The sequence below is a fragment of the Serinus canaria genome, chromosome 2 (genome assembly GCF_022539315.1).
Source record: "Serinus canaria isolate serCan28SL12 chromosome 2, serCan2020, whole genome shotgun sequence".
In the NCBI taxonomy this organism is placed as follows: domain Eukaryota; kingdom Metazoa; phylum Chordata; class Aves; order Passeriformes; family Fringillidae; genus Serinus; species Serinus canaria.
In genome coordinates this window covers 124,839,570-124,862,961 of record NC_066315.1, presented here as the reverse complement: position 1 = coordinate 124,862,961, position 23,392 = coordinate 124,839,570, and the positions used below count along the sequence as shown (strand labels likewise).

The 23,392-nt window shown below is 39.7% G+C and overlaps 1 protein-coding gene across 4 annotated transcripts; it reads right to left on the bottom strand.

Annotated features, from left to right (window-relative positions):
- Positions 1 to 1,657: 1,657 nt before the first annotated feature.
- LOC103813280 (carbonic anhydrase 13-like) lies at positions 1,658 to 23,269 on the bottom strand. Of its 4 annotated transcripts, none has more exons than XM_050971627.1 (8): positions 22,487 to 23,269; positions 15,396 to 15,593; positions 13,640 to 13,675; positions 11,513 to 11,631; positions 8,114 to 8,209; positions 6,908 to 6,970; positions 5,880 to 6,035; positions 1,658 to 3,737 (listed from the first exon to the last, which is right to left on the bottom strand). In XM_050971627.1, exons 1-8 carry the CDS (start codon positions 22,785 to 22,787, stop codon positions 3,624 to 3,626), a joined length of 1,083 nt encoding a protein of 360 aa, XP_050827584.1. In that variant the 5' UTR covers positions 22,788 to 23,269; the 3' UTR covers positions 1,658 to 3,623. The 4 variants fall into 4 exon arrangements, with proteins under 4 accessions (XP_050827584.1, XP_030092330.1, XP_009084776.2 ...); XM_030236470.2 differs by lacking the exons at positions 13,640 to 13,675; positions 22,487 to 23,269 and adding exons at positions 13,799 to 13,863; positions 14,271 to 15,033 and having other exon boundaries at positions 15,396 to 15,544; XM_009086528.4 differs by lacking the exon at positions 13,640 to 13,675.
- Between the last annotated feature and the right edge of the window lie 123 nt (positions 23,270 to 23,392).

The following is a 23,392-nucleotide window of genomic DNA, read 5'->3' as shown; positions in this document are numbered from 1 at the left end:
ACAGAAATAACAGTATCTAATAAATTAAATCACACTCCAAGTCTCTGTATTTCACATCTATAACTAGAAAGCAAGATCAGACTGGGTGGGAGAACACAAAAATATAACAGCTAGGTCAGAAGTTAGTTGCAGTCCAACTAGCAGCAGAGTGATAAGGGAAATTGTCACCGTGCTTTTTTTAGAATAATTAATAGTAAAAGAAAGAAGCGACATCTCTTGAGCAAGATTCCTCTGGTATTCATACCTTCATGCTGAGCTTACAACCTGAAGGTACTCTAAGTTTCTCAATTATTTGCAGCTCTTAACATCTGAAGATTTATCTCATAATTTGCCCCTTGCCTGTTTAAAGCTACAAGAATCTAAATCCAGAATTTCCTTTCCATTAAGTTTTGAGAGACTGTATAACATATATATTTGATTTATGTTATTTTATTCATATGCCATATTCCACTTTTTTTTCCTGTGATATTTATCAATTGAAGCCTTGATTTTTTTTTCTTCAAATTCATTCTTAGAATTCTTTCAGGTCACACTTCATGTCTGGAAGCAACTGAGAGACAAATCTCTAAACCAGCAGAGAAACATAGGTACGTAGCAAATGGGTATATGGTATCAAAGAGATGTCTGGTTTAAGTATCTTCAGCCTGCTGTACTCCAGAAGGGAAGAGCACTACTTCTCAGGCTTTTTGTTTGACACAAAGAAAATTCCCAGCTGATGTTTAACATGTGCAACATTAAAAACATCATGAGAATAATGGCAAATGCTATTAGCATAGCAGAGCAGACTGCTTCCCTCCTGTGCCAAAAACAGCAGAGCTGACCCCAGGGCTCCACTGTGGTTTATTTAATTCTGAGAATAAGTTTATGGGTGATCAACCTTCCAGTAGTAAACAATTCTTGACAGCTACTATTTTCATCAAATACACTCTATGTTTTTTTGGTCACTGAGCATTTAGTTCTTCTTAATATAAAGGTTCCAAGTGTGTCAGAGAGCTAGGAGCTGATCAAAGGGACATGTGGCTGCAGGGGGCTGGGGGGATGATGACATATTTCAGCCTCAATTGCTGTGGAGGACAATATGGAGTTCATACTTGAGATAAGATTCTCTGGGAGCACATTGAGTAGTCTGTTTGAGGTTCAGTGCAGCTTGGGCACACAGGAAATTAGTGACTAAGGGTGCAACCAAGTGCTCAGAGCTGAGACTGTGTCCAAATTTTCACTGTACAGTTGTTGGGGATGGATAACCTGAGAAGCTGTTCCCAAAGATTTCACATAACTGAGCATTTCTAGTCTTTTTCAGATGTCACCACTAACTTTCTAACATGAAAAGGCAATCTAACATGAACATGGCATGTCCACAAAAGGGGAATTACTTGAATGATGACTTCTTCTAAACCTTATTAGCATAACTATAAAAATAGTCAAAAGCTCAAAAATGCACTATCATAAACTTGCAGAACTGATTGCATGTCTTACCACTGCCCAAAATATTTTATTTGGAACATAAAGGCAGACCTAATAGTATACTACCCAAAGACAGACTTCAAATGATAGGTGACAAGTTTTTCCAAACCTAAAGCTGCAGGTGTTAATTATAAAAGTATAGCCTTCTCTGTAAAACTTTAGGCTCTTCAATAGAAAATACAAGACACATTCATAAAATCCATATTTTATTTTAATTAAGTCCTTATAAATATAAAATAATTGAATCAACTCCACTGTTTACAATATGTAAGAAATATGTAAAACTTCTGTTCACAACATGAATCAGTAGCCTTACTCCTTTCTCTTCTGAGACCAACAAATCCTTTGTATCCCTCTTGCAATTTTAAAACATTTTTTCCACATTCTGTAGCTACTCACATAACAGGGAAACATATAAGATCCACTCCTAAGTCTAAAAAAGGGAGTGAAAACATACAACATATTCCTGCTTTTCTTTTTAGTTCTGCAAAATGCCTTTTATTTCTCCAATGGTTTGTTTGTGTTCTTTTCTTCAGAAAATATTCAAAAGGCATTGGGAGGCCTTGCAGGATATAATAGCAATATTCTGGGGAGGAGAAAACAAAAAATTAAACTAATTAAACTATTTTATCTTAATCTAAGATAAAATACCTATATCTCTATGTCTAACTTATTGTTCTAAAACACCATATAAAGTCAATCCTGATTGTGATTTCCCTTATGTTTGTTCATCTAAGATCAAATGACCCACTGAGGTAAAAGGCAGAGCATATAAAACCTATTTGAAAATGAATTAAAGGAGAGCAGTTATATTTGTCAGAAGTACTACAGAGATTGGTGTTAGTTGCTGCCAGTAAAACCTCTAGCTGCCTCTTTCAGGTATCACTCACTGGATTTCACTATGTAGTTCTCACAGTTTGAGAGTAAATCTAATTCTATCCTAAGCTATATTCTAAGGCATGTTCATTAATAAAAATATTTGGTGTAAAAAACCCCAATTATATTGAGATAAAAAAAAGCTCCTGAGAGAAACACTGGCTCAAGTCAACTCATAAAGACAGATGTTTCAACATATTGGTGTTGAGGGCTGAGCTTTTTATTAGATGTTGACTTGATTCTGATTTCTTTGCTCTCTCTGACTATTCTCTTTGGTCTTGGAATAGAAGTGCAACCACTGAAGTTCACCTATGACAGCAGAACATCAGCCAGCACCGTGACACATTCTATACCTGGGCAGTACTGTGCTCCACAGCGAGAAGAGAGGTAAGCAGCATGTGGGTCACACTGCAGCGTGCAATGGTCTGGAACAACAGCTACCCCTGCCTCTTAAATTTAAGTGGCAAAAGTCTGATGCTACATGGATATAGTGTAATAATCCCTTACTTTTCACCAAGTGCAACAAACTGGATTTAGGCACAAACAGCTCCCTCTATGCCCTTCCACCTTGAAGTTTTCAGGTTTCAGGACAATTTCATCTTGTGACGTTGTTAAATTCAGGAATACATTGTCTACTTGACATGACCTTGCAATACACAAAATCTTTACTATTGGCTTTTAAAAAACTATCAATCAGTATGTTATTACTGCTATGAAGCAGCCAGAATAACAGGAACATGTAAATATGTGTCTTAAATGCTGCTAGTCATTACTACTTTTTGTAGGAAAGTAAATATGGTATTGCAGAAGTCAGCAATGAAATTACATCATCCTTGAATTTTTTTCCTTGAAAACTGCAATTTGAGGTTCATACAGAAGCTAAATGTTATGTTAGAGACCAGAAGAATAATCCCAGAACAGCTCATACTGTCAATAATACCAAGGATCCTGTTCAATAATTTGGTGGCAAAATTTGGGCAACTCCTTCACCGTATTTGTCCTTTATGATTAGCAGTGGCCTCTGCGCATGCAATGCTGATGGTTTAGTGCTTCCAAGCCAATGCACTCAAACCCAGTCAGATCTGTTAACGTCAGTGAACCTGTGATAATTCCAGACATATTTGTGTGTGAGAAATGACTGCATGGAAACCACTAATAAAACAACACCTATTGGTTAAAACAACTCACAAAAAAAAAAAAAAATTAAACATCACAAAGTGTATGAACTATTAAAACGAATTCAGCCTTTGGTTTCAGAGGGAGCCTACTCTGGATTTACTCATTCAATTCCTTCTGACTTCTCGTCCCCTTAGAGGCTGGGGAGGCCGGAAGTTTCTCAGCAAGCAGCAGGCGACCTCATCCTCAGCAGTGCTCAGGAGGCTGCGGAATTTGGCCAGCTGTAACCAAAAGGGACATAAGGTTCAGCAGAAAAGCCTCATGTCAATACTCATGAAAAAGCATGCAAATATTAAAGACACTTGTCACTTTTTTCCACCTGAAAGAAAAGAACTGTATTTTATTAAGTCATTAAGGGAATGGCAATTTCATCATTTCTCCTTGTAAATGAAAAGGGGGATGACTACTGAGAAAATATCCCCAAATACATGTCAACATGAAACTGTGCATAAGGATTGCTTGTTTCATTTATTCACACTTTGTCTTCCACAACCTGATCTAAACCAGAGGGAGTTTTATATCTTTTTTCAGTTGGATTTCATAGTCTGGAGATTCTGAAATGCTTTTTTTGCCAAAAGATAAGATTGTGTTTCTTATCATACAAACATTCTGTGTATGTTTCCTTCTTCAAAGAGTATATTCACAATTAACCTGGAATTGCAGGTGTGGTGCTACAGAAAGCTTCTGCAACTCAAACTAGGAAAGATTCCAAATTCTTCCCTTGTGAAGACACAGGACAAGCACTTATTCGTTAACTCAGCATATGGTGATCTCAGCAGAAACCCCATCAGAGCTCCATGTCTAAACCTTGGGAAATCTGAGGCTGATTTCTGACCTAAGTAGAGAATTTTTTTTTAAATTTCTAATCTTTCCAATAGTTACTATTTCTATATATTTACTTCCCTCCTAGGTTACCAAAGGTAGGACAGAACAAAAACCATTCGATTATAATAGAGCATTTAGTTGTAATGACATTAAGAGCTAAAAAGGTCAATGCGACCCTGCTTCACCCCAGTCTGAAGCTAATGTTTGTAATTCAGGGTCCTGCAAGTTTCTAAAAACTTAAAAGCTATTTTTAATTTCTTTCAACCTGAAAAGTGCAACAAAGAGTCTGTAGTAAACTCTAAAGCCCTAAAGAAATACAAACTTGAAGAACAGAATTAAATGGTAGAACAATATCAGTCACAGTGCTGACTGATGAATCACAATGGTGGACATTACTGGAAACAAACACTTTAGCTGCATGCATGTTTATATTGATAAGAATATAGCAATTTCTACTTTAATATATAATATATAGCTAAAGTTTATGAAAAATTACTAATAAAGTTTATAAAAAATTACTACACTTGACACTTTCCCACACCACATTCCCTGAGCCTGTTACACATGGCTGTTTGTATACAGCATTTCATATTTTAGAATGTATTAATTATAAATTTACTTGTTTACATATAGCATTTCACATTTTAGAATGCATTTATTATAGATTTGCCCAAATAATAAGCTTTTAACCTGAGAAAGGGCTTGTCTTTGGAAAGTTGATACCTTAACACAAGTTTCCAATCCTAGATCCAAACACATTGCAGCGAGCCTTACAAAGCCAGATTGAAGGGAGTGAGGAAGAGATACAGATGAAATAAATACACATACTGAGCAAATATATTACTTCAATCACTTGCAAACAGAAATTTGAGGTTTCCCAACAAGCAACCCATTCAGGGAACTGTCTTTAACATTTTTAGCAAAGACTGAAGTCACCATTTCCGCTGACTACTCAGAAATACCTTACACCTAAGAGGATCAGCCCGCTGGGTGTCACTATTGCCAAGTTAACATACAGCATGAAGCTTTTACTAGAAATGTAAGCAGACCTTTTTATGTCGAATCACAGCTTTCCTAAAACAGCCTAGTATAACCCAAACTTATTACAGCAGTATTCCCTTTTCAAAATTCTAGAAAATTCAGCAAGTACTATGTATTTAGAATGCAAGAAGACATTTACTACTTGTCTGCCAGATAAAAATGCCAAAGATGAGGTTTGAGTGGGATATGCAAATAATTAAATCAACTGGAATTCCAGAATTTCTAAGCATCACCAGAACTCTTTTTTTAAGTTCCCTATGGATTAGTTTTGCTTATTAGTTGTTAGAGTATGCAGATTCTATTTAAAAATGAACAATAAATAGCTGTTACAGCAAGAAAAGCAACTAGAATAAATTTGATAGACAAATTTTGACTTTTGAAAATCGTTTAAGGTCTGCAGTGCCAAGGTCTGCAAAAACCCATAATTTTGGGTGGCATTTAAAATTTTCATTCTTACAAAAGCAGTATTTCTACAGCTGCGAAAAAACCAAAGATACCTGTTCAGAACAAACACTTATGGGCTCTCTCAGAACAATCCAGATGACGCTCTCAAGCAGAGGTGGAACAGTGAGAGAGCCAAAGTAAGTCCAGTAGTCCAGGGACTTGGGAAGCAGACAGCTTGGATCAAAGTTTGTGAATAGTGCTTTTTTTCCCTGCAAAGAAACAAAAGAAAAAGAAATACCAGGTCAATACTATTTAAAAGCAAGAGGCCAAAGTAAATCATGCCAAAGGAGGCAGAGCTTGTTCCACTGTCACGTGGGCTGGCAGCATCTTGGGTGATGACAGGAGGTCCTCATCACTGCCCTTCTGATGAGGTCTTACTGCAGTGACAGCTTTGCCGTGACTTTCATAGATGCCAGCAGGACACCATGAAAGGTGTCATGTTAGAACAGGCTCTCCTAAGTTATAGATGACCATGAGATGGAAGTTGAGGGGAGAAGACAGAAAATGTTTGACTTTCAATGTGGTCTCTGTGGGGGTGGCAGAGTAACCCCATAGGTTACTGCCCCTTGCTTCTCTCCCTATTCCTCCCAGGAATTACTTCTGCTTTCCCCTGTACTGCTACCACGCTACAGATATCTGTCTGAACATCATGTTGAGAGTCTGGCTGATTTCTCTTGCATAAACAACAGGTTATTTCTCACCCTGTACCTCAGCAAAACAGGGAAGGAAGTCTTTCCCTAATCATTTTTACAACTTTCCATAAAGTATGTTTTTCCTCTCTTACTATCCTCAGAGCAACAGATTTATCAGAGACTAGGTTCTGTGAGGAATTAGCTGTTTCATCTATCTTTTACTGTGTAAAATTTTTTTATCTATTTAGTTCTCCACTTAAACAGAATGCACATAAACTATCTCAAATCAGGTATCAATCACTAGGGATAAGGAAACATGAAAGTGCAGAGTGTAGCAGCCAGGTTTCAAAAAATAAAAAACCCTACCAAAAAAAAAAAAAAAAGAAAAAAGAAACAAACAAAAGCAACCACCAGGATTATCTAGCATTCTTTTAGAAGCACTTGTTCACCTTGATTCTGATGGTGTCCAGGCGGTCAGTAATCTTGTTCAGTTGAGGGTTGCATTCACCAATCTATTAACACCAAAGAAAAAAGAAACACTGGAGCTCCAGAGAAAAGCAACAAAAGTGAATAGAAAGCAAATATATAATGAAACTGCTTTTATATAACTGAAGTGACTGAAAGATCTGATGCATTTTGTGAGTACATTGCACATGTTCTGTGCATTTTGTGACTAGCTGGTCCTTAGAAATAAAACTGGCCATAAAGAAGGTTCCCTCCCTTGCTAATAGTATTCTGGCTACTCATAATAATTACTTCAGCTACAAAAGAACGACAAACTTTCACTACTGGGGTATAGAAATTATTTATCTTTCATGTTTTAATACGTGGGATATTAAAAGTTACAAACATCAGAAATTTAAACTGCTTATAACACTGAAAACACTGTTCTTACATAAGAACATTCCAAACTGAATTTGTGTGCTAAGAAATTCAGTGACACTTCCCTTGAGTCACTGTAATGCAAACTGGAAAGACAGAATTACTGAACTGCTGAAGCAGTTGTTTGCAACTGCTGCATGTAATGGCTCTCTGACTGTGCCAGCACCAGTACTAGCTGCTCTCAGGAAGCTGTGTCAGCCACCAGAAACCACAGAATTTACCAAAGCCCTATCTTTTGCCATAGATTGTGAGAATTCCCCATCTGCTTCTTCATACAGAATTCAGTGAAGCTGTTACATGAATTTGATCTTAGAACAGGTACAGAAGGCAAAAAAGGTATCAAATAATTATTAGTAAATTCTCCAGTTTCTGGTTTTGCATTATTAAATTATTATTACTTTCTAGAAGAAATGACCAGCTCAAAAACAAGCCATTAAAAAACCACTTAAATCAAGCTGTCCCTCTAAAGGAACATGCTAGTCAAGAACAACTTACTGGGATCCAAAGAGGGGCTGAATTAAGTTCCACATCGAATGTTGTTTGGGCTTGCAGACTAGGCAAACTGAAGAGTTTGACTGTCTTGAAAAATCTATTAAGCTGATATTTTTATTCCTAAAGGAAGCACAGCTTTCTATATTGGCAGCTAAACACCATGAAGGAAATAAGTATAAAATAACAAGTATCTCTTTAGCAATATTTACACTTACATCACTGTTATCTCTTTGGGCTTATAATGCAGATTTATTACGAGGGCTGAAGAATTCTCTTCTTACCTTCAGAAATACAGCCATGACTGCTAGCCCATCTGACTGACAAGCTGCTTCAACAAAACTGGAATACTTCTCTGCATTCCAATGGACCACATGAAGCTGAAAAGCAAGAGACACAAACAGCATCAACTCTTACTGAACTCAAGTAGTGGCAAATAAATATTACAACTTTACAGGGTTTGACACTTTCATTTCACTCTTTTGTATGCAGCATCCTTCAATGCGGATATTTCATTAAATCAGTAAATATGTAGTTCACACAAATGGCAAAAGCATTTCCAGTGGCTAAGATTATTAAAAATTCAGCAGCAGTCGGCACACCACAGTGCCTGTCAAATTGCTGATGGGCCCCCAGATTTTGAACTGAGAAGACAAAAAAAAAAAAAAAAAAAAAAAAAAAAAAAGCCAGTGGTTATATAACTAGAGGTTTAAAATCCATTTTTAGTAGAGCTGATTTAAAAAGTGATTGGAATTCATGAGGATGTCATTAGTATTTTACTCCTCTTTTTCTTTAATCAAGCTTTCAGCAACATTAATCATCCACATAAATAGCTAAAAAACAGGCATATACACATTAAACTTGCATTGACCCCTTTTCCCTTGTTTAGCTTAAGGTAACATCAGCATTTCATTCTTGACACTTTTCAAATGTTATTTTCTATGACTAGCAGTAGTGACGCCCTTACAAACAGCTTTATTATCTTGGGTTTGAGCATTTGCATTTCCAACATGCATTATTCTGGAAGTGTTAAAAAGCTTAAAGGCACTACCCAGCCAGGAGGGAAGAGGAAAAGCCTGTGATGTCTATTTCCATGCCACTTAAGTACCTCCTGTTAAATTAGGCTTCCTAATTCCTGACCACACTTCATGATGGGAGCTCCTGGTTTCCAAGAAGTTCCAGGTTGTTCCAGCCTTGAGCAATGGTCTGACTGCCAAACTGGAGAGATCACACTCACACAGCACTTAATTCAACTACTTCACAAATATTAATTATATTCACAAATCCTCAACGGACTAGTAAATCTTATTACACATAATTTTTAGTTAAAGATGCTCAGAAGCAGTGTGTGAGATTGGCTTTTCTAAAATTGTTGACCATCTTTTCAGATTTTGACTCCAAGAATACTGAAAAACAACTCATTGAATGACTTAAACTGGGATGAACCCATGAAAAAAAAAAAAGGGTTCCTTTTGGAATACAGTACCTACAGGACAAAAAAAGTAAGAACAATTTAGGAAAGCTGAAACCTGCTTTAAAGTATTGCCACGTAAACCAACATACCTGCATGGTTGAAATAGGGATCTAGAAGTACGAAGATTTTTATTCTAAATATCAATTCTTGCTTAACCTCAGTAAGTTTCAATTTTCCACATCCATAAAATGTAACTCATTCTTGGTCTTACTTGACATCAATATTTTAAGCATTTGGGCTCTAAAGTGCTGAAACATTACTTGCAGCAAGTAAGGAATCCCACTGTCATCAATAATAATACATGTACAGCCATGATGACATGCATGCTGTCTCACAGCTTTAGAAATCCTTGAAGGAAAGTTGCTAAGAATGTTATACACTACACCAGGAGGAGAACATAGTCCACTAAACCTTTCTCAAGTGCATTGATATCCTGGGGGTCATAGTGTCTGCACTGCTCCCTATTACAAACTCACAGAACCTGTGCTGAACAACTTTTAAACAATTACATTTTTACATACGCAAAAAGGAAACAGATACTCTCAGTCAGAAATTACCTTTATTGTGGATTTTGGAAAAAAAAAAAAAAAAAGCCATCAAAAACAACCCAATGAAGAACAAAAAGGAAAATTCCCACAGCTACTGAAAGCCCACTCCCACTCCCTCATAGCTTTGCCAAAAAAACCCTGAGAAGGTAACCCTCCAAAAACTAGAGGCCCCAAGCAGAGTGTGAAACACTTTTGGGTACAGACCCGTTCTCAATGGCTTGTGACTTCTCTAAGGAATATATCCTGTCTTACCACCGTGGTGTCACTGCAGCTTGTGAAGAGACCTTGATCAGACCATATGTTGTCACAGAGAATGGAGCCATGGATCCCTTTTGCTTCCTGGTGGGACCAAACCTTGCAGTCTTCTTGACCTGTACATGAATTCTTTCTTCAATTCTTAGTTGATGCTTTTTCTTCAAACCTTGCACATCTTCCTTACAAAGGTGAGCACTGAAAACATCTTCATGTCTCCTTCTGAGGTATTTTCTTTTGTGTGAAGAATATTCCGAAGCCTTGGTTTTAATTCTGAATTTCTTATCCCAAAGCCAAAGTGACATCTAAAGAGCTTCTTGTGGAGGGTTACCCAACCGCCAGGTAAGAGAAAGGCTTTTAGACTGGCTAGAAATTCAGAGATATTTCCTCCTTCCATTTGGTTTCTTAGATGGGAAACATATATTTTCTCAGCTAGAAATTTGGGTTTGGTACTTAATGGTTTTAAAGCACCTCTATTAATTCTTTATATTCCATCTCACCTGGTTCCTGTGGAAAACATAAGCCTTTAAACACTGCAAATGTCACTTTTCCCCATTAGTGTTAGAAAACCGATCTTTTTTCCTGACCAGTATCTCTTATAGCATTTCCAGTAAAATCTGATCACACCACAGTGCATACATTACATATTTTTCTTCTGTAGTATTATGCCTTTTTTTTTGTCTATTAATTTTTACACTTTTTACTTCTTTTTAACCCCAGAAAACTCTGACACTGTCTGAATCATATGTTTTTAAAGATCTCAATCTCCTGAAAATATTCCATGTTACTTCCATTTACAAAGAGGAATCTCATACTGAGAACTTCCTCCTGCAGATTACTCAAATACACCAAAGACAGAGCAGGAGTGAATGCTCAATGCCAGAGGAGATGGTGCACTTCTCCCTTTGGCACACCACCTCCACTGAAGTACTGCACAGACAGCAGCCATCCCACAGACAGCAGGCATCCCACAGATATTAAACCATGGTTCTCAAAGTCATAATCACCACATTGCTAAGTGCATCACAAAATGCAACGTTCCTAAATCTTGCATAAACTTTACACTACACAGGCCCCAAATACAATAATTCTGTGGTTTGTCATTGAAGATGACTTTGAAAAGATTCTCCAAGGAGGAAACAATGAAAGACAAAGTTTAAAATAACTCTTGAACATTAAGTCTTGCTCTTATCGAGCTCTTGTCTTCTGTACTCCTTTTTTAATCCTCTGCAAAGCTTTCAAAGAGGTTCTCCTTTGAGAAAGGACCGAACATGCAACACTTCAGGAAGACCACTTTTCAGTAAAATGAGAGGCAGATGAAAAGCAGGAAGAGGAAGGGCAACATTATTCTTGCAATGGAAAACTAGTCACAAGCTTAGAGGTACAGATGACTCCATGTAAAGCTTTACCTCTGCCGCATACTTCATCCCATCCACCGTGTGCTCAGAGCCAGCTTCATCATTGGATCCCCAGTGGAAGTGAATCTGGCGCAGCCTGTAGGTCCCACTGAGCGGCCCCCCAGTCAGCACTAGAAACCCAAGCAGAGGAAAAGGCTTCACTGAGAGAACAGGAGTCTCTATCCACATCCTCTAACATCACACCAAACTTCAGTCTTCGGACACTCCTCTGCTCCTGCTCATAAGGTGTCTCAGACAGCTTTCCATTTCTTCGAAGTGCTACAGAAACCCTCACCTGTTGAGGATATGACTCTGAAAACTGCATTTATGGGCAGATTCATGGGTTATGGCCCACTAAAGGGTATACTGTTATTGTCAAGGTTGGATATTTCTCAGAGAATGGGAAAATACTTCTATTTTTCAACACTCAAGAGTTTCCTCTCTTGATTATATTCAAAATAATCACTAAGAAATTAAGCTCAAAATATAGACTTTATAATTAAGGAGCAGGATCATAAAAAAATTAATCTCAGCAGAAATTATTTTCATCTTTGAAATTTGATGAAAAATAGGATGAGCTTAAATTTTCAGGGCTCTTTCCTTCATTTGCAACTAGATCCAGTTATATCAGATCGAAGTCTGAGGAAAAGGAGCTTATATTAACATAAATGAAATTAAGCCAATGCTACATGTGCATTTCACAATTGCAATATTACTGACAATTAGCCAGCACTGGAAAGCATGTCCTATAAGGAGCAGCTAGGTACTTTGGGTTTTTCTAGTTTTGAAAAAAGGAGGCTGGGGGTATCCTCACTGCTCTCGGCTTCTGTAAAGGGGAAGCAGAGAGGGAGCAGTAGGTCTCTTGTCTCAAATATCCAGTGACAGGACTCATGGGTAAGGCTCAAAGCTGTTCCAGGTAAGATTTAAACTGGATGCTAGGAAGCATTTCTTTACCATGATGACGATCAAACACTGAAACAAGTTTCTTAGAAAGGCTGTCAAAGCCCCAGGCTTATCAGAGTTTAAGAGGCATTTGGACAATGACCTTAACAACATCCTTTAACTATTGGTTAGCCCTGAACTGCTCAGACAGTTGGACAAGATGATCGTAGCAGGTCCCACCAACTGAAAGATTCTATTCTATTCTATTCTATTCTATTCTATTCTATTCTATTCTATTCTATTCTATTCTATTCTATTCTATTCTATTCTATTCTATTCGTTATTTTATGTTCTAATTGTATTCAAACTAACATGCATAATGGGTGGGCTTTTCATTATTTTGCTTTTGCAAGCACTCATAATTTTCTTGTCAGACTTAGAATCAAATTATCTCTTCACAGAGCCTGGAATGTGAATTACACTCAGAGAATTTCCTTATTCACAGCAAAACAAGTCACTCCACTCTCCCAGCTCTGTATGTCCTCTGAGTGTTTGGGATTCAGTCTGGAATAGTTTACTGGCTCATTACAGAAATTTTAAGGAGAAATGAGGAGAGATTTGACCAGATGTTTTTTAAATTAAGAGCAGTAGGGAGGACAATAGCAATTTTTTCTCTCTTCTAGGTTTAGTGCAAAACCTACACTTTCTTAGGAACAAAATACACCAAATAATGAAAGAAGAATTTTTAAGTTGCCTATTTGCTAACACAAGTAGCTTGGATAATGAAAAAGAACTGTGACTGTTTATTCTGGGGAAAAATATTTCACTTCCTTAAAGCTTCAACTCAAAAAAACATGCATTTACACAGCCTATAAACTTAGCAAACAGAGGAGATGGGGCAGCGGCACTTTTAAATTCTTTCTTTAAAGGACTGTAAACTTCAATGCAAATGATCCTAGAAAAGTGCAAAGATCAGTGTTCTAACTGGCTGAGGAAAAACTATTATGCAGAGGTGCACTAGTATGAAATACTTATTCTGAAAAATGTAGAAAATGGCCTGTTGATGTATTTGTGCCACATCACACAGTGATGGTAAAACCACTTCATTCCTTAATTACTATTAAGGAAGAGGGCAGTATAGTCAGAAGTTTTTAAGGCAAATATCAGTATCTTGAATTTTGAGAAATATTGGAAGATCAATAGAGCAATTTCAAAGAATGGAGCTAGTGTGGTACCAAAGAGCGTAAACAGACTTACACAAACAGTTACAGACTTGACAGCCCAGTTCCAATGTTGACCAAAGTGAGGAAATAGTTCATATGGGAGTCAGTTAATAATGCATTAGAAGATGCTAATGTATTAAGTAACAATTAATTTAATTTTTTCATGAAACCAACACATGGCAGGAGTTCTTACTTCACAGAGGTGCCCCAGAAGCCAAATTTGGGCCCTAGAAAATTCAGTATTTTTTGAGCAATGACCTGAAAGAAAACAAAAACAATACTGATAAAGTTTGTCAGTAACAAATATTAGGGAAAATAGTGAATTACTCAATTTATGTTTGTGGATGGAAGAATCTGGTCCATGTATAGAAGACATGGAGTCTACTGAAGGAGACTGGGTATTCCATCTGTTAATTATCTGATTGACATCTGTCAGTGCTTTGCCACAATATGAATATACCCTTGGAGATAGGCCTGGGGACAGCAGTGAGAGGAGGATCACATTACCATTGCTTTGGTACCAGGGGAAGCCTAGAGAAACATTGCTCAGGCCCTGCCACTTCATGAAAGGAGTTAAGAGAGTAGAAGAGGTTCTTGGTGTATTCACATTCATCAACTTTTTTTCTTTTAAACTGTGAGGGTAATTAACAATTAGAACAACTTACCAAAGGCTGTGGTAGGTTCAGCACCGCTTGAAAATTTGAAATCAAGATTGTATATTTTTTTAAGAGATGTGCTTTAGTTCACCAGCATCTACTAGACTCGAAGCAGAGATTAATTCTGGGAAGTTCCGCAGCATCTGACCCAAGGCCAGACTGATCATTGATGGTCAGCTGGTGGCTTTCAGGCAACATCCAATGTTGACAGAAAGTTTAAAACTAAGACTGTTCAGGAAACAAAAACATGAAGGTGTCTCCATTTATGTCTCTCCCTCTTGCCACTATGAGCTAATAAGTCCTCAGGACTAAGGGCTCATCAAAAAATTAGTCTCTCTCTGGCTTTGATGCTTGTGAAAGCACCATATGGTCTGGAATCCTCAGGTAAGCCTCACACAGCCACAAAATGATTTTATTGCTTGAAGATTCTGCATTCCTACAGCTTGAAGAGGTGCATGCTGCCTTGCCCAAAATCCAATAGAAGGTTTCAAAGATGAAAGCAGTAACATTACAAAGACTATAATACACCAGAGAACTTCTAAATAAGAATTATTGTTTGAAAAAAGAGAAGCTACATACTCCTGGAAAAGACTTGGGCAATAATACTTTCCAGAGAAGAAAAGGGATTACTTGGGATCTATTTCACTTGTTCTGTTTTGGCTCTTACTTGTCATAAGAAGTCCGAGTACAGGTTGTAAAAAGGGGAAAAACATATAACCAAACCTGCAGCTAAATTCAGATAAGAGATTTGAGCGATTCGGTTGGAATGAACCTGTAATGAGACACAAAGGATTCAACTGAAGTGAGAGAGAGAGAGAGCAGCATTTGAAAAATTGTACACAACACTGTTCAAACAGGGGGCTGGCACTATCCAGCTCATGGGGGTGGATCAAACCACTCCTATAAGTAGGGAATCCCAACACTTTCTGAGAAACACAACCTTGAACTTTTGTCCAAATATGTTCCCACACTGCATCATGCTGAAAGGCAGGGAAAAAGGAATCTCTCATCCAGAAGAGCAAAGCCTTACTGTTTATTAAGAGTTCATACCCAGCAGTGAGACGTGTCCAGGCTGTAGGCATTCTATTTAGGAACTGGTGGAGGAAGTTACAGTGCAAGAGTAAAGGAACAAACCTGATTTGTTGACGGTGTCATCAAACTCTACACTGGTAGAATGCCCATTGTTGAGGATGATTTTAGCAGAAGCTGGATCATAACTGGGATTTAGAGGACGGAGGGAGGGATCATACTTGGTTTCCTCAGTTTTGATGTCGATGGGTGACTGACGGTCTCCATTAGCAACAGGAAAAACCTCCTTCCAGTGGGCAGGCCCTGCAATGCATTGGAGGAGAAGTCTAAATTGCTGACAACATTCTCATTCTTATGAAAGAAAACTACTTGAATTGTCCTCATCTGCATCTTTTAAATTCAAAAAGGAAGCATCAGGAAAACACAGATCAAAACACTCAGCTACGTTGCTGCATCAAATTGCAATGGCAGTTCATGTACCTTGCATGCACCTTTAAACAGGGCCACAGTATGTAGGTAATTATTCCCAGGTAAGACTCAGCTATGCACAAGACACATACAACAAATGCTCACTCAAATCAGGCATCCTGTATCCAATGGGCACTATGTTCCAATAAATTTTTGACATTCCATTTTTGCCTAATATGCCTCGTTGTGTCTTTAAGGATTGCTTCTTTTCTATGCAGAATTTTTTTATGCCTTATTCATTTGCTGCAAAAGACCTGAGAACACATCTTCCACCGATCAGTCTGAATGAGGTGGGGAGATATCAAAAAAGGCGATTGGTGATATCAGAAAATGCTGAGTGGCTCCCGGAGCCTGATGGCAGTGCCTGGAACCTAAGCATTGCTGCACCTCTGATCACCTCCTCCCAGCCCACCAACTGTGCACCAGCTGTCACAAGGAAGAGAGACTGTCACCCTCCAATCATGGAGTGTCCATGCACACAGGCAAACATACACACACTAGTGTAGCACTGACAAAATCAAAGAACAGGAACACAGGACAGTGGTGCCTGCATGAGGTTTGTATTTCTACTCCCTTCAGCTGATGAGAGCAGATCTTCCAGATGCAGATGCAGTGCCATTGACTCAACTTAGGTAGAAATTACAGGACTAAAAAAGCTGCTAATCAATACTAGTCATCTCAACCTTACTCTCTCCAAGCAGGCTCAGCCAAATGTCGGCTGAAAAGCTTATACATCAATAATATGGATATGAGAAAATAGCAAAAAACATCCTAAAACAGTAAGAAAAGCTTCACTGATAAGATGTGTGAGCTATCTGTTGTTACCTACTAAGCATCAGAGAGTCCCCAATAATTCACAATAAGAGAATATGTGCCATTGTTTAACCATATTTGGATAAGAGGGTAAAGAAAAACATGAATAGTAAGTTGCCTGGGGAATATATTCTATAAAGACAGAAAACATTCCTTAGGATGAAAAGGAGGGGGAGAGCAAGGGGAAAGAAGAAAGGAAAGAGAGAAAGGTGAAAGTCTGCAGGGCAAACGATCTTTCACTATTAGGAAGAGCACAGAACTTGTTTTTCCTCCAGGCTGATAGGTAAAAAGCATAATAAATCAATTGAGAGACTGGTTATAAGAAATACTTAATAAGAGCATCAGAACCTGGTCAAATAAAATCTGCATCACTGGAAATCCTCAAAACTAACTCCCTACAATGAAGATAATTGACCTCAGTGCAAAAACTGGGTTTGGGTCTTTCTGGATGGCTTAGCAATTAAATAAAAATGATGACAAAAAAGGATGAAAATTTATGATGCAGTGGTTAATAGCCTAACATCAAAAGCTGCTAGGTATTTTTCTTTCCTCAACTTCAACAGAAATGAAACTCACAGGTGCTAAAAGCACCCATGCACCCCGGCAGTAAATCAGGGAGGAAGCGCCCACAGCACTGGGGGCTGCAGCTTGCACAGCACCTGGGCAGAGAATGATTCTTCTCTGAAAGAAGCAGCACTGAAAAACAGAAGGGGGAAAAACTTGTAAAGAATAGTCTAAGACTTAAGCCTCAGAACAAAGACAAAGGCCTTCAGTCTTGATTTTTAAAAAAGTACTTTTGTTAATTACTTCATTAACTAAACTCAATAAAGAAATAGAATCTAAGGCAGAAGATAAAAATCCCACTGGTTTGAAACATAAAACTGTTTAAACTTAATTCCTCTCAGTTCACGAATGGTCATCAAAGCTATTCAATACTCTAACTATGTAAAGTTTAGAATATAATTTTAATTGTGTTTAGATCCTAATACCCTGTAGTTAGGCATGCAACACAAAATTTCATTTGTAAGAAGCCCTACTCCATAATTTATACCTCACTACCGTGATTTGGAACTCCTAGAAAAAGTTTATTGCTACTTAATTTTAATAATTCTAATACTCCTTAATGGAGAAAAGCCAAAGATATATTTACACCCTTAACTACTTGGTCTCCTATTGCTCTATCTCAGAAATAACTATAGTTATTTGAATTAAATAATATGGATGACTTGCATTCAGAAATAATACAAAGTTGCCAAAAAGAGGACCCAAGGCTGTGATTCTGTCACTGCCTAGTTATTTAACAGTAATATTCAGCTCTAAAATGACATTATTGCTGGTTTGGCACTTGTTCTTGGCTCAGATGACCAAAATACTGCTTTGCTATAGTGATTAAACATCTACCAGTAACCAAACTACCAAACATCCGACCTTTCAAAATGTACAGGAAGGTATTAAGAAACTTCAGCTCATTTTATACCACCAGGTTATATAAACAGGTATTCCTTCTAGGTAATCTATCAGCAATCTAGTACAATTATCATGCTTTTGTCCCTCTAGGAAAACCGTGACTCAATTCATTTCTACAGACCCCAGCCCAATGCAAACTTTGTGTATGACTGTTTTAAAAAAAAGTCATTACTGTTGAAAGAGATACTCAAATGCATGTCATATAATCAGATTTAAGACAGCGGGGTCCCCAGGGTGAAAATTTTTTCTGAATTTGATGCCTCTATATTAAAATAATGTACACTTCAGTTTTCTAAATATGCACTTTCAGGGAGTATGTCATTAATTCACCTCTTTTCATTTTTTCCTTTTCTGAACAAAAGTGATTAATATACCAATTTTTGAACTTATGAAATCCTCTCCTGCTGTTGGGAAAATGTTCACTTGCTAGAGGCAATTTTCTAGTAACTCTTAACAATCAAAGCTATTGTGACTGAGATTTATAACTAAAAACTGAACCATCTGCTCTGAAGATTTCATGCCTTTATTTTGGACACAGCATTACCACAGGCAATGAATTGTCTGACACTTTTAGGTCAGACTATCGTTTCACGTACCACTCACCAGCATTGCACACAGCGAATTCATGAAACAATGAAGGTCTCACAGTGAAGGCAGTTAGGAATTTGGCAGGAAACAGAACTCACTATAGCACCACACAGTGCTGCATTTTGATCCAGCTGAAGCTAAAGATTACGAATTTCATCAACAGGACAACTTGAGACAAGCTGAGTGAAGACACTAGAGGATACAGTTGAATTCCAGTGAGCCTCTTTATGTGCATAAATTGAGCATGTACACGTGAAAAGGGGTTTGGGTTTATTTTTTTTTCCCAGTTTGTTATTATATGTAGAAAATTCATTATTTTAGAATGGTCTGACCTGGACAGGATCACATCCTCATTTATTTCTAAAGAGAATCCATTTCCCAGTTTATCAATCACAGAGTCCCTAAATTTATAAACTTAGGTTTGCATGTAATTTGATCCCATATTAGGTTACAGTAAAATGAGCTCAAACAAAAGTTATTAAAAATTTATTATGGGTAAAATTAAGCACCTTTTTAAAAGCAAATATTGAAATGATGTAATTATTCTCAGAAAGAAAAAATGTATGAGGAGTTATGGCTCAACTGAAGGATCTTAAAGGTGTTTTGCAATCTAAATGATTATACAATTCAATGAATTAATATTCCTTTTATTTACAAAATGCCTCAGGATTACTGTAGTAACTAGATCAAGAGAAATTTTTGCTGTAACAAACAATATATGTAAACAATTCCCACATATTTCATTAAACAAATAGTAAAGTGAAGTCAACTGACTTCCCACTGTGGTCCCTTCCAACCTTACTCATTCTTTAATTTGCCTTTTAACTAAAGCAATTCCCCTGTAAACAAAAAAGGACTCAAGGGGCAAGAATATTCCCATCCTGACAGGAACCTTGAGCAACAGTGAATAGCATGTATGATGCCACACTGAAGCCAGTGTTCAAGATTTCAGTATTATGCCTCTACAGATAAGCAACATCAAAAATGTGAGGTAAGAAAAGTGGTAAGAAAGCAAAGGCCAAGGTTTTCACAAAATAAAATAATGCTTTCATGCATTTCAGAAATAGGTGCATCAAAGTAACTGAGACCTTCTGCATTAGGTGTGTGTGACAAGATACTGGTAGCAGGGAGGCCGCAGGTGTGGCTTCTGTGAGAAGCTGCTGAAGCTTTCCCCATGTCCAATAGGGCCAGTGGCAGCTGTTCCAGGATGGACCCACTGCTGGACAAGGCTGGGCCCATCAGGGACAGTGCTAGCAGCTCTGTGTAACAGATTTAAGAAGGGGGAAAAGTTACTGTGCAACAGCAGCCGAAAGGGAGGAGGGAGAATATGGGAGAGAAATAATAGCTCTGCAGACACCACGAGGAAAGGGAGGACATGGTCCCAGAGCCTGAGCAGAGATTCCCTGCACCATAGTGAAGACCATGGTGGGGTACCTTCGCCCTTTATGGAGGTCCATGGTGAAGCAGAGATCTATCTGCAGCCCATGGAGGGTCACAATTGGAGAAGGTGGATGTGTCTTGAAGGAAGTTCTGACCTCATGGACAGCCTACACTGGAACAGGCTCCTGGCAGAACCCCAAGGAAAGCCTAAACTGGAGCAGGGTTGCTTGCAGAACTTGGGGCCCCCTGGGCAATCCATGCTGGAGCAGATGGTAAAAAACTACAGCCTGTAGTTTTTCAGGGAAGCCCTCACATTGGAGAAATTCATGGAAGGCTGTTTCCATGGAAGAGACCCTATGTTGGAGCAGGTGCAGAGTGTGAGTAGTCCTGCTGCTGAAGAGAAGGGAGAGGCAGAGACAACATGTGATGAACTGACCACTGCTGGTGCAGGAGAGGACATAGAAAAATCCTATGGAGTGAAGGAGTGAAGTTAGGCCTGGGATAAAGGGAGGGTTGGAGGAAGGTGTTTCATTTTCTCATTACCTTACTCTGATTTGATAAGCAACAAATAAAACTAATTTCCCCGAGTCAAGTCTGTTTTGCCTCTGAAAGTAACTGGAGAGTTACTTAACCCCTGATTCTTTCAGTCTATTTTCTCTGCCCTGTCCAGCTGAGGAGTGATACAGCGGTTTTGGTGGGCACCTGGTGTCCAGTCAGTGTCAATCCCCAAATCTTTTAATTCTTTACCTAACTGTAAGCCCATGTCCTCAAATATAGATATTCCATATATGCAGACATGTATGTTTTAATATTTGCCAGTTTACTTCATGCACATAATGATTTATGCTGTGACTGTTGAAAATAGCAATTGCAGAACTCAGAGTGAACACAGATGTCTTTTCAATTCTTCAGGCAGTCAACCATACCATATAACTGCACCACATTTAATTTATTTCACTTTATTTCTGTCTGAATTCCAAAAGGCAATCTTAGTTTCAGAGAAACTATTTTCAAGGCCACGAAGGCAAAAAAAAAAATTTCAAGAATCAGAGCAATTTCCTTCACCTGCTACTCAACTGAACCATAATAACAGTAAAATAAATGCAGGAGAAGAGAAAAAGCTAAGAAATAAAACTGATGCTGGGAAGAGCACTGAAGTGTTCAATATCCATGCCTCCCTCCTCTCACCTCCTGTGAAAGGTGTGGGAAAGGGCACAGACTGATGGGGAACTATTTACCCCACAGCTGCTGTGGGGCTGCAAGAAAGGAGTGAAAGGCAAACTCCACCTCAAATATGTTACTAGACAGGCAGTAAATAGAGTTTTATAGGAGAGATGGGGCTTCAAACAACGTCTAGGGCCACCCCAGTAGACATTCTGGTGGCCTCCCCTCTCTAAAAGTTGAGGATAGCAAACAAGAAGAGACAGGATAAGGGAGGCAAAGTGGACTTCTTATCTGGGCAGTGCAGGTGAAGCTCAAAGCATAGAAACATATGGAGAAAAAAAAATTAAAAACAAGACCCATTTACGTCTTCAGGGGAGGGGTAGGGTAGACTGCACAACAGCAGATAACACACCCAATCATTGCAACATCCCTGTGATCCACCACCCAGTTTTTCAGGAAAAGTACATCCATCCAGAAAAGGTGGAACAAGAGGGCTAGGAAGGAAAGGTAGTACTTTCTACGTACAAAGAGTATTTCAAAATCTAAGTAGTAATATACACAAAGCGTATTCTTATAGGCATTAGTATATGCAAATATATAGCTGTCTGCCTTTACTGTCACAGCATTTAATTTCTTTGTGTACAGACAATATAAGATATTCCATGTATTTTATCAGTGCTGAGCCTTCAATTTACAAAAATACTTTTATTTCTACTTGCATGACTTGTGAGACCGTCTGCACACTGGAACAGCGTTTGCATGACTGAAGATGCAAAACAGAACCAAGTCTTTAAGCCTGCTGATGAGCCCATCTTGGGACTTCAAAGACTGGCAAGATGAAGGAAACCACCGAACAACTAAAATCCAAAAGCATCTCCTCTTAGGTGCATAGTTATATATTTAAATAACCCAGCCAAGTAACTAGGATTTCCCACCGTGTAGAAGAAGCAGAACAGAGTTGGAATCAGAAAAGTACTGCTGGGTACAGCAGTTCCTATCAGTGCAGCTGTCAACCACGTAGGCGATCGGTGCACGCAACTGTTCAGCTAAAGGAGCGAATGAACTCCCCAGCGGGAACGCGGCAGACCCGACCCGGAGCCAAGCCCGGCCCGGCTCTGCGGGCGATGCCGCACACAGGGACACCTCTCAGCCGCCTGCCTTGCAGAATGCCGAGATAAAAGTCGGCTCGCTCTCACTGCAAAGCATTTCAGCTCACCCAGCTCTCCCGAGTGCGCGAGAGCTGCCCAGCCCACGCGGGAAGTGTTGCCCGCAGGACCCCGCTGGCCGCCCCGACGGCCCCGGCCGCTATTCCCTACCGTTGTGCTCGTCGTATCCCCAGTGCAGCATGGCTCTGCTCTCCTGCCGGCACGGGACGGGACAGGACAAGATGGGATGGGATGGGACGGGCTGGGGCGGGAGAGGCGGCTGCGCCCGATTTGAAGGCGACGGGCGGCGACGCCCCGATCCTCGGGCGCTGATAAGGAGACCTGCAGCGCTCCGGCCTCCTGGCCCGTCCGTCCCTTTTGTCGCCCCAAGGCCTTCGACACCGAAGCTCTCCCCAGCCTCCCCCCAGCACCGTCGGGGTGGCCCGATGCCACGGGGGGGACTCAATGCCATCTCTCAAGAGCCCGCTCCAACAGAGGGAAGGTGGCTCCACCAGCCCCCGTCCCGCCAGAGCACGAGTTGTGCGGCAGGGAAAGACGGCAGTGCCCATTCCTGGGGTCACCCCCGCCACTCCCGCAAGTAGAGCCAAGTCCGCACCGCTGCATCCCTCCCGGTTTTCTCCCATGGGTGTAAACCAAATTCCCTTTGGAATAGGCCGCAGGAAGAGTCCAAGCGCGGCCGTGAGGCAGAAGCTGGTCCCACAACCCAGTGGGACAGTGGGAATTTATCCAAGCGGCGCGCGTGCCGGGGGCTGCCCATGGGGCAGGTGCTTGTGGCAACGCGGAGCTTTGAACTCAGCCCTTGGGCTGCGGGAGCGCGCTAAGGAACTCTCAGCCTTCCCGTGCTGCAAAAGCTGACTGCGAAGGCGCGGGAGAGGCAAGCACGGCTGGGGCCGAAGCTGACGCCGGGACCTCACCGGGAAGGGACAGGGACAGGAACAGGGACAGCGCCACTGCCACTCCGCCAGTCCCGTCCCGCGGTGCGGCTCCACAGCGCCCACCGAAGCGGCGCTCGCCCCCTGGCGGGCCCGCGCGGCCCTGTGGGCCATTGGCGGCTCC

What these genes read in the sequence shown, in the direction of transcription:
- LOC103813280 (XM_050971627.1), bottom strand. Translation starts at nt 22,787, where the DNA reads ATGGCATTGAGTCCCCCCCGTGGCATCGGGCCACCCCGACGGTGCTGG. An exon ending in TCATGGCTGTATTTCTGAAG is followed by an intron (nt 6,971 to 8,113) that starts GTAAGAAGAGAA and finishes TGGTGTTAATAG; the next exon opens with ATTGGTGAATGCAACCCTCA. An exon ending in TGGACACCATCAGAATCAAG is followed by an intron (nt 6,036 to 6,907) that starts GTGAACAAGTGC and finishes GTTTCTTTGCAG; the next exon opens with GGAAAAAAAGCACTATTCAC.